This window comes from Lepus europaeus, chromosome 15 (genome assembly GCF_033115175.1).
Source record: "Lepus europaeus isolate LE1 chromosome 15, mLepTim1.pri, whole genome shotgun sequence".
Classification (NCBI taxonomy): Eukaryota; Metazoa; Chordata; class Mammalia; order Lagomorpha; family Leporidae; genus Lepus; species Lepus europaeus.
In genome coordinates, this window is record NC_084841.1 from 52,989,932 (window position 1) to 53,000,800 (window position 10,869).

Below are 10,869 nucleotides of genomic sequence, written 5' to 3' on the forward strand. Positions count from 1 at the left end.
GCCATTAAAATAAATTCTAAAAGTGTTAATAATGATGATATCTGAGAGGTAAAAATATGGATAATTTGAATTTTATCTGTTTTAGTCTAGTTGCAATGTTTTTCAATAAAAATTTTTAATTTTTTTTTGACAGGCAGAGTTAGACAGTGAGACAGAGAGAAAGGTCTTCCTTCTATTGACTTACCCCCCAAATGGTTGCCATGGCTGGCGCGCTGCGCCGATCCGAAGCCAGGAACCAGGTACTTCCTCCTGGTCTCCCATGCTGGTGCAAGTCCCAAGCACTTGGGCCATCCTCCACTGCCCTCCTGGGTCACAGCAGAGAGCTGGACTGGAAGAGGAGCAACCGGGACTAGAACCCAGCGCCCATATGGGACACCGGCGCTGCAGGCGGAGGATTAACCAAGTGCGCCATGGCGCTGGCCCCTTTAATATTTTTAAACCCCAAATTCTATCCTGATAAAATACCCAAAGCAAAAAAAGTTAACATACATTATGTCAAAAATAAAGATATAGAATACCAAGGATTTTTGTAAGAAATGACTTTTTAAAAAATTTATTTTATTTATTTGAAAGGCAGAGCTACTAGAAGAGGGAGAGCCTGAGAGAAAATCTTCCATCTGCTGGTTCATTATCCAAATGGCTGCAAGGCCAGGGTTGCACCAGACCAAAGTCAGGAGTCAGGAGCCTCATCTAGGTCTCCCATGTGGGACAGAGGCCCAAGCACTTGGGCCACCCTCCCATGCACATCAGCAGGGAACTAGATGGGTAGCACGGCAGCTGGGACTCAAACAGGCACCCACACGGGATGCCAACATCACAGGTAGTGGCTCAACCTGCTGCACTAAAGCAGGCTCCAAAAATTATTTTTAAAAAAAAGGAAAACAGAAAAAACTCCACTAATCTGCACTATTCCAGGACTACCCTATGCTAAACATGTTTATAATACATCTTATATGACTTTAAGAAGAATAAATCTTTATCGACATACTACATTCACTATTTTAGGGAATAACCCCACAACCCTCCAATGGTTCAAACAAGTAACTTGAAACTATCCATGATAATCCACTCTCATTTCATATTAAACTTCTAAGTCCTTTTGATCTCACCTCCTTAACTTCTCTTGAATCACCTCTATTTGCAATGACAGTATTTAGGTCATCATTACTTTTTACCAAGACTACTGGTAGAACTTTTAAAATGTTCTTTCTACCTGTAATCTCACTCTACTCCATTTTCTTCAAAGCCAACAAACTGTGTACATGATCATGTCACTTCTGTGCTTATAACCCTTTAATGGCTCTCCATATTACACACTGAAAAAAATCCTTCATATTCTTGACCCTAACTCTCCAGTCTTACCCAAAATCCTTCTTCCCATAGTTTACATATCTACAATATTCTACTTAGAGCTCTTCATTCTGCCAATCTTTATAAATCTTGTTCTTTCTGCTTTGTATACTTCTCCTACTTCCACAGGCTGATTCCTATTTTCTAATAGAAATGAAATCAGTTATTGCTTCTTTTAGAAAGCTATCTTTGACCTTTTCTGCCTGGGTAAATATTTAATATATAAAAAATGAGAACTAACACAACTATTTCTTTTCTATTATTGAATTTTATTTGAATCTTATATCAACTGATATATTACTTTTATCTTGATACTTACTTCTTCCATATCTTTCCACATTTCTTCACATTCTTTAATAAGTTCTTCTTCAGTATCTGTAACAACTTCCACATCTGTTGTACTATCTGGATCTAGATCTTGCTGATTCACTGACATGTGCTTTGTGATTTTCTTAATTCTCTGATAAGAAAAATTAAAATAAAAAATATTTATTCATTCAATAAAACATTTTGAACACTTATTAACTGTCACACAGATAACACATCTATGTGCTATGGATACAGCTGTGAACAAAAACTCTCCCTACCATGGAGCTTACTATAGTTAAGGAAAATGGATAATAAACCAAAAAATAAAACGCATATACATACTATAGTATATCAAACTATTTATAGATTCCATGGAGAAAAGCAAGGCAGGGAAGAAATGCAGGAAGTACTAGGGCAGAGATAATGTAATTAATTATATGAATTAATTAATTGAGGTGGTCATGAAAGGTAACTGAAAAGCAGACAACTGAGTAAAAAGATATGAAGGACATAAAGGAGAGTGACCTATAGGGATATAGAAAGAAAGAAATCCATTCAGAGGTTCTGAAAATGCAAAGGCATTGGGAAAGGAATTTGATTTAGTTGTCATGATCTTTGAGCAGCAAAATAGCCTATGTGACCAGAACAGATTAAATAAACCAGATAGTGGAAGATGAGGTCAGAGAGACAAAAAGGTGAAATCATGTGAGTTTTGAGAGCTGTTTTAAGGACTTAGGTTGAAATAACAAGCAATTAGAGAGTTTTAAGGACTGAAATCATTTGAATCACATTTCAACTGTACAACTGTGGTGAGCTACAACTAATCAGTACAGAAGCAAGAAAACCAATGAGAGAGGCCGGCGCCATGGCGCACTAGGTTAATCTTCCGCCTGTGGCGCTGGCATCCCATGTGAGCACCAGTTCTAGTCCTGGTTGCTCCTTTTCCAGTCCAGTCTCTGCTGTGGCCCAGGAAGGCAGTGGAGGATGGCCCAAGTGCTTGGGCCCCTGGACCCACATGGGAGACCAGGAAGAGGCATCTGGCTCCTGGCTTTGGATCTGTGTAGCTCCCTCCATTGCGACCATTTGGGGGTGAACCAACGGAGGAAAGACCTTTCTGTCTGTCTGTCTCTCTCTCACTGTCTGTAAAATGACAGAGGCAGAATAACATTTCCAATTCTTTTTTCAAAAAAGATTTTATGTATTTACTTGAGAGGTAGAGTTACAGTGAGAGGGAGAGACAGAGAGAAAGGTCTGTCCTTCCATTGGTCCACTCCCCAGGTGGTCACAAGCCAAAGCTAGGAGCTAGGTGCTTCCTCCCGGTCTCCCATGAGGGTGCAGGAGCCCAAGCACTTGGGCCATCTTCTACTGCTTTCCCAGGCCATAGCAGAGAGCTGGATTGGAAGAGGAGCAGCCGAGACTGGAACTGGCACCCACATGGGATGCCGGCGCTGCAGGCGGAGGATTAACCTACTGCACCCAGGCACCAGCCCCAATTCTTTTATTTATTTATTTATTTTTTCATTTTTGACATGCAGAGTGGACAGTGAGAGAGAGAGACAGAGAGAAAGGTCTTCCTTTGCCGTTGGTTCACCCTCCAATGGCCGCCGCGGCCAGCGCACCAGGGCGGCGCATCGCGCTGATCCGAAGGCAGGTGCTTCTCCTGGTCTCCCATGCAGGTGCAGGGCCCAAGCACTTGGGCCATCCTCCACTGCACTCCTGGGCCATAGCAGAGAGCTGGACTGCAAGAGGGGCAACCGGGACAGAATCCGGCGACCCGACTGGGACTAGAACCCGGTGTGCCAGCGCCGCAGGCAGAGGATTAGCCTATTGAGCCGTGGCACTGGCCCCAATTCTCTTATTTTCAAGATAGAGCCAACAGATTTTTAAGAGTCTGTAAATGGACTGTCAATGAAAGAGAGGAGTCAATTACTACTAAAAAAAAAAAGTCTGACCTAACTTTCTGGGAGGAATGTATATAAGGATATTAAAATCAATAAGCATTATGACAGCTTATGACAGTGTATACTGAAAAGGGTAGTGATCAAGGACCTAAAAATCTTCAAAGAATGATGGGAAGAGAAACAACCTTGCTAGATGGTGCACCACAGTCTGGTGGCATGAGATTCAAAGTTGCCCACTTTTAAGAATGTAGACAGAGCTGGGCCAGTGCTGTGGCTCATTCGGTTAATCCTCCACCTGTGGCACTGGCATCTCATATGGGCGCAGGGTTCTAGTCCTAGTTGCTCCTCTTCCAGTCCAGCTCTCTGCTGTGGCCCGGGAGCCCTGGAATCTGAATGTGACCTTGTGATTACCTTTATAAACAGAATACAATGGAAGTGACACCACTACACGACTTTTCAGATTAAGTCATAAAACAATGTAACTTACAAACATGTGGCTCTTGCTATCATTCTCTGGCTATCACATCTTTGCAACTCTGCCAGCTATTTAGAAGCCCAAATAACACAAAATGAAGAGACCACATGATGAAGTTTATGTGGAAAGGAATCGAGGCTCCCAGCAGAAAGCAGACACACACACCCCTGAACAAGTGTCCTGATGTTTCAGTGCCAGGACTTTGAGTCTTCTAGCCAAAGTCTCAGGTATTTCAGAGCAGATAAAAGCTGTGCGTGGTATGTCCTGTCTGGATTCCTAATTTAAAGAATTCATGAGCATAATAAATGACTCTTTTATGCTCAAGTTTTGGAGTTAGAATCATTTCACCAGAATATGTATAAAAATCGAGACTACTGCCAACTTTTTATAAGAGTAGTTTTGGTAGAACAGCGAAAACCTCATTACATGAATTCAAAGGAGAATGGGAGGCAAGGAACTGGAGATATCTTGTATTTAAAATATTCTAAAAAATTTTTTCTCTAAAAGAAAAGAAAATAATAAGATGATTATCTAAAGGATATATAGGACTAAGAGGGCATTTTCTTAAAGATGGGAGAAAATACATCTTTATATACTACAGTAAAAAAGGAAAGTATTCCTGATACAGGAGAAGGGGAGAATGGTATCTAATAGATAAGTAGAGAGGCTGGCTTAAGACAAATGTACTTACATTTTAATGGAAGGGTCAGCAGATTATTAAGAGTACAGATGTGGGTAAGTGACTAGATATGTTTATGAAAATTTGTGGAAGTACTGTGTGAATTGCTTCTTCTTTCTCAATCATTGGTAATGGGGAGAAACTATTAGAGATTTAAGAACAGAGAACAAAACAGAAATGGGAGAGAACAGAGTAGGATTACTAAGTAACATTACAAGCCCACCTAAAATTAATAATCATAAATTTAAAGTAAAACCGGTATAATTTTCTCTGTAGTGTAACAGCATAGTTGCAGACACAATGTGAAAAAAATGACCCTATGAATGAGTAACTAAGACAAGATGGAAATAAAAGTCACTACAGGACAGGAGGCCAAGACAGAGAAATAAATTTTTGGAAGGATTACTTATTAGGACCTTAAAATCACTAAACATTATGATACATACTAAAACGGGTGACAGTCCACCAAGAGCTAAAAATCTTCAAGTAATGTGGGGAAAGATAAAATTTTGTGAGATTGTACATAAATGCTGCAAAGAGCATATATGGTGACATGGATTCAAAGTTGGACAATTTTAAGGAGGTGGACAGAGCAGTAAAGCATGATTAGGATATCTACCCTGCAACATCAAATGCAAAACCAGAATAAACACTCCACCCAAAATATTTTTATTCACATGAGACTTTTAAGTTTTATATTACTTTATCAAGAACATATCAATAAAGATCTACATAAATGGAAAGATAGATCACATTCCCAAACTGGAGGACTCAATATTGTAAGGATGTTAATCCCCCCTAAATTTATCCAATAAATTTTAATCAAAATACTCAAAGTTTTTTTTTGTTTCTGTGGCACTTGACAAGTAAATTCTAAAATGTATATGGAAGTGTAAAGGGCCATAAACAGTCAAGACCCTCATGAAAATAAGTTGGGAGAATTTTCTCTATCATATATTAAACTTATTACATATAAACATACTAATTACCATAGTGTGGAACTGGTACATGAATAGACAATCAAATAATGGAATAAATGGGGCTGGCGCTGTGACGCAGTGGGTTAACACCCTGGCCTGAACTGGAAAATGAACCATCAGATGGAAGACCTCCATTTCTTTCTCTCTCCCTCTCTCTCTCTCTCTTTCTGCCTCTCCTCTCTCTGTGTAACTCTGACTTTTGAATAAATAAATCTTTTTTTAAAAATGGAATACAACACAAAGGCTTTCTTGAAATTCAAGACTTGCATATACATAACAGATGAAAATGCAAATGAAGAATCCAAATGGGCACGTATTTTATATAATACTGCATCTTCCCCTATGTATATACCAGCCCATATAGATCTTCCTCATTCTTTTTTTTTTTTTTAATTTGACAGAGTTAGACAGTGAGAGAGAGAGAGAGACAGAGAGAAAAGTCTTCCTTCCGTTGGTTCACCCCCCCAAATGGCCGCCACAGCCGGCGCTGCGCCGATCCAAAGCCAGGAGCCAGGTGCTTAATCCTGGTCTCCCATGCAGGTGCAGGGGCCCAAGCACTTGGGCCATCCTCCACTGCCTTTCTGGGCCACAGCAGAGAGCTGGACTGGAAGAGGAGCAACCAGGACTAGAATCCGGCGCCCACATGGGATGCCAGCGCCGCAGGAGGAAGATTAACCTAGTGAGTCACGGCGCGGATCCCCTCCTCATTCTTTTTGACAAACTAAATAGAATTTGGGGGAGGTCGTAGGAGAGAAATAAGCCTAGATTCATATGTCAATCTTTAAACCCTCTTCTCGCCTTCAAAAAATTAAAAACCCAATATCATAAATAAGAACAAGAAGAAAAGATGGAGACATTTTTAAAAACTTACATTAGGAAAAGTATATCTAAGCAAAATGAAGTGAAATCTTTATATAAAGATGTTTAAAATTCTGCATGGACAAAGTTAAAATTCAAAACCAATAAACTTAGGAAAAATATTTGTAATAAATATGACAACCAAAGACCTAATTTCCTTAATGTATAATGAGTACCTACAAACTAAATTACACCATAAAACAATTTCTCAAAAAAATGACTACCGTAAGTAAGGACACCAATTACTTTTGGAAGGAAAGGAAGAAAAACGTGATTGGGATGGCCCAAATGGAGAGGCTTCCAAGGGGATTTCAAAGTTTTACTTATTGACTTGCATGAAGGTAAGGGTGTTCACCTTATGGTAATTCATAGGCTTTACATTTATTTCATGTGGGTTTCTTTGTGTTGGCATTTTATTTTAAAATAGAGGTAAACAACGGAAATGCACAAATACACTAGAGATATCAAAGAAAAATACCTCTTAAATACAGAAAATAAATTCATTCTTAACCTCACATATAATTCATAAGAATGCTAATTAAATGAGCATTTTTCATTCAGATTAGCAATAATGTAAAATTTGATAAGAAACAAATTGGTGAGCACACTAAACAAAGGGCATGCAGTCAGGATTAACCATTGTGTAGGATACCAAAAAATAGCAATCAAAAAAATTTTTAAGATTATTTATTTATTTGAAAGGCAGAGTTATAAAAAGAGAGGGAGAAGAGCCAGTACTGTGGCACAGAGGGTTAACACCCTGGCCTGAAGTGCGGACATCCCAAATGGGCACCGGTTCTACTCCCGGCTGTTCCTCTTCCGATCCAGCTCTCTGCTATGGCCTGGGAAAACAGTAAAAGGCCCAAGACTTTGGGCCCCTGCACCCACATGGGAGACCCAGAAGAAGTTCCTGGCTCTTGGCTTCAAACTGGCGCAGCTCCGGCCACTGCAGCCAATTGGGGAGTGAACCATCGGATGGAAGACCTCTCTCTCTCTCTGCCTCTCCTCTCTCTGGTAACTCTTGACTTTCAAATAAATAAAAATAAATCTTTAAAAATAAATAAAAAGAGAGGGAGAGACAAATTTCCATCTGCTGCTTCACTCCCCAAGTGGTGAAAAGGGCTGGGGCCAGGCCAGGTCAAAGTCAGAGCCAGGAGCTTCTTTCTGGTTTCCTACATGGGTGCAAAGGCCCAAACACTTGGACCATCTTCTGCTGCTTTCCCAGGCACATTAGCAGGAGCTGTCCATCAAAATTTTACATGAATTTTTCTTGTGACCCAGAATTCTACTCCTAGAAATGACCTTACAGATGGATATGCTTACACAAGTCTATACAAGTAAGTTTACCACAGCATTATCTATATATAAAATAAAACAAATTTTTAAAGTATGAAATCTATAAGCAGACCATCTAGTTGAAATTACAGCTTTCAAAAGGAAATCACTTAAACCTTCCATTCCTCAGTTTTCCTTACCAGTAAAATGAAGATAATAAGTATCACATACCTCATAGGGCTGTTACCACAGTTAACTGAGTTAATACACACAAAGCTTTTAGAACTGTATCTAGCATATAAAGAGCTATATCACTGTTAGCTATTAACATTACTATTAACAATCTAAATGTTAACTAGAAGGCTTTTTAAAATTTTAATTTTCTACTTAAGAAGCAGATAGGCAAAGAGAGCTCCCATCCACGGTTAACTCCCCAAATGCCCACAGTGCCCCAGGGCTGGACCAGGCCAAAGTTGTGTGTAGGGAAAAAAGTTCAGGTTTCCCATGTGGGCAGCAGAAAGTGACAATATCACTCTTTCCCCAGGTCCACATTAGCAGGAAGGTGGCATCAAGACCTGGGATTTGAACCCAGTTACACCAATGTAGGATGCCAGTTTCCTAACTGGCTGCTTATCCAGACCAAATGCCCACTCCAGGAGGTTATTTAATGCCTAAATCTTATACAAAACTGTCAATGCTAAACATCTTATAGCTTTACACATAAAATATAAGTTCACAAAGCCAGTCATTAACAATTTTAAAATGCTTCAAGCAAAAAATTCAACATTTTATACACGTCTATTTTAGGGGCTGGTGCTGCGGCATAGCAGGAAAAGCCGCTGCCTGCAGTACTAGCATCCCATATGGGCACCAGTTCGAGTCCCGGCTGCTCCACTTCAGATCCAGCTCTCTGCTATGGCCTGGGAAAGCAGTGGAAGATGGCCCAAGTCCTTGGGCCCCTGCACCCATGTGGGAGACCTGGAAGAAGCTCCTGGCTCCTGGCTTCCGATCGGCGCAGCTCTGACCATTGCAGTCACCTGGGGAGTGAACCAGCATATGGAAGACTCTCTTTCTCTCTGCCTCTGCCTCTCTGTAACTCTGCCTTTCAAATAAACAAATAAATCTTAAAAAATAAGTAAATAAATGTCTATTTTAAATAGAAACTTAGAAACTGAGTGTAAATTGATCTTTCACCACTTTGTAGAATACTGACCATTAAAATATATTATCAGTATGTAAAAGTAATACAAAACATTGTGTGTATGTGTATGAAAGAGTGTGTTTGAGTATGTGGATAAACATTCAACCAATTAGTTGGCTTGGCAACTAAATGCATATTTGAATATAAATAAATCAACACATTTATGAATTTGCTCTTTCCCTCTTCCCACCATGCCAGGATACATGGAGAAGTAAGCTATCTGCAATGTGAAAGAAGGTTCTCAACAGAACAAGAAAATTCTTCAAAAAAAAAAAAAATACCTAAGAGTTGTTTCACTTTATCCTTTTTCTATGTTTTGTAACCTTAAACCTATCTTTCTGGAAAAAGATCAAGTCAACGTTTTGAGATTTCCCAGTTAGGAATAAAATATCCAATCATTCATTGAAAAACAACAAAATCACTGTATTTAGAGATAACACTGTCATATCTACTTAATGAAACTCATGTTATTAATTGGGAAAATACTAATACATATGAACTATAAAATACTGACATTCAGGTATATTCATTTATTCAACAACATGTTCTTAATGTGTGTGCCATTTGTCAGATACTGTGGCTACAGCTGTCTGTACTCACATAGAGGTAATTTTCACAAAGGTGAAACAATAAATGGACAGAAAAATAAATATATGATATGATTTCAGATAGTTAGCCTTGACCTGAAGTGGTACATTAGACATCCAGACTGCAAGTGCTTTCGGAATTCAGGAAAGTGAAGGGTAGAGAAATAAACCTGGAAAAATAAAGGGACTGGTACACAATAACGTTTAATAAATGTTCTCTAGCTCCCTACCATTACCACTAGCATCTTCACCCTCAGTTATTATTTCCATGAAAGATGAAAAACTGCAAAAGGTCAAGGCTGGATGGCCGTGGTGATGCTTTCAAGGCATAAAAACATAAGACAGGGCAGCAAGAATGGGTAGAGCAAATCTGTAGGACCTTAGAGCCAAAGGCAGTGAAGAAACGGCCCTCAGTAAGCAGGATGTGTCTAATGAAAGCCTCTGGGCGGGGAGGAGAGACTTTAAGAAAGTGCCTTCCAGGGGCGGTTCCACCTCAGTTTCTGGCGTCCACCCTCAGGCAAGAGAGATTTGAAAGTAGTGTTAAAGCTGAAAGGCATGGACGGTGTTTTTAAAAGTTGTAGTTAATAAATTAAAAAAAAAAACAGACTAAAATGATAAATGTTATGTTCTACCACAATAAAAATATAAAGACGACAGGAAGGGAACGGAGAAGGGGGCAGCCTGACGTCCAGAAAAGAGACCAAAGACGACATCAGGGTGAAGACCAAAGGGTGTGTGGCTCTGTGCGGGTCCCCTGGGGCGCTGCTCCCTCCACCCCGAAACTGTGACAGGCACTCTCCATCTCCAGAAAGTGTGCTAGAGAACAAAGCAGCTTAGGCGAGAAGACAAAAGTGAAGCCCATAAAGGGAAACCCGCGAACCAACCCGTTCCTTCCTTCCCCGCCCCTCTGTCTTCGGTAACCGCCGGGAGTTTGGCGGCCGGCGCTGTCGCCGGGGGCGGGGACGGGCCGGACTCGAAGCCCAGCCGGCCTCCACGCATCCAGTTTTCCCCACATAGGGATACCTCCCTCGGGCCTGGCATCCCTAGCCTGCGAGCTGCCAGCGCCGTGCCAAGCTTCCACCGCTTCGGCACTCTCCGAAGCGCATCTCTTACCGCTACAAGGCCACACCTGCAGGTCCCGCTGCCGTCAGATCGCCTCAGCGTCGCGTAGTCAGCTTCCCGGGCCTGGATCAGTGCGCGCGCTGCTTCCTGATTGGATCTGCCCCTGCTCACCCCAGCCAATCCCGATAGTCA

At 40.7% G+C, this 10,869-nt stretch overlaps 1 protein-coding gene across 4 annotated transcripts in view; it reads right to left on the minus strand.

Moving 5' to 3' along the window:
* Positions 1-10,836, minus strand: part of CENPK (centromere protein K) — a 47,206-nt gene extending 36,370 nt beyond the window's left edge. For 3 of the 4 annotated variants that reach the window (XM_062212115.1, XM_062212118.1, XM_062212117.1), the window contains exons 1-2: positions 10,729-10,836; positions 1,670-1,810 (exon numbers count right to left, since the gene is read on the minus strand). In XM_062212115.1, the coding sequence (XP_062068099.1) occupies positions 1,670-1,786 (117 nt within the window). In that variant the 5' untranslated portion in view covers positions 1,787-1,810; positions 10,729-10,836. The remainder of the gene's footprint in view (positions 1-1,669; positions 1,811-10,728) is intronic. The other variant, XM_062212116.1, reaches the window with a different exon arrangement.
* Between the last annotated feature and the right edge of the window lie 33 nt (positions 10,837-10,869).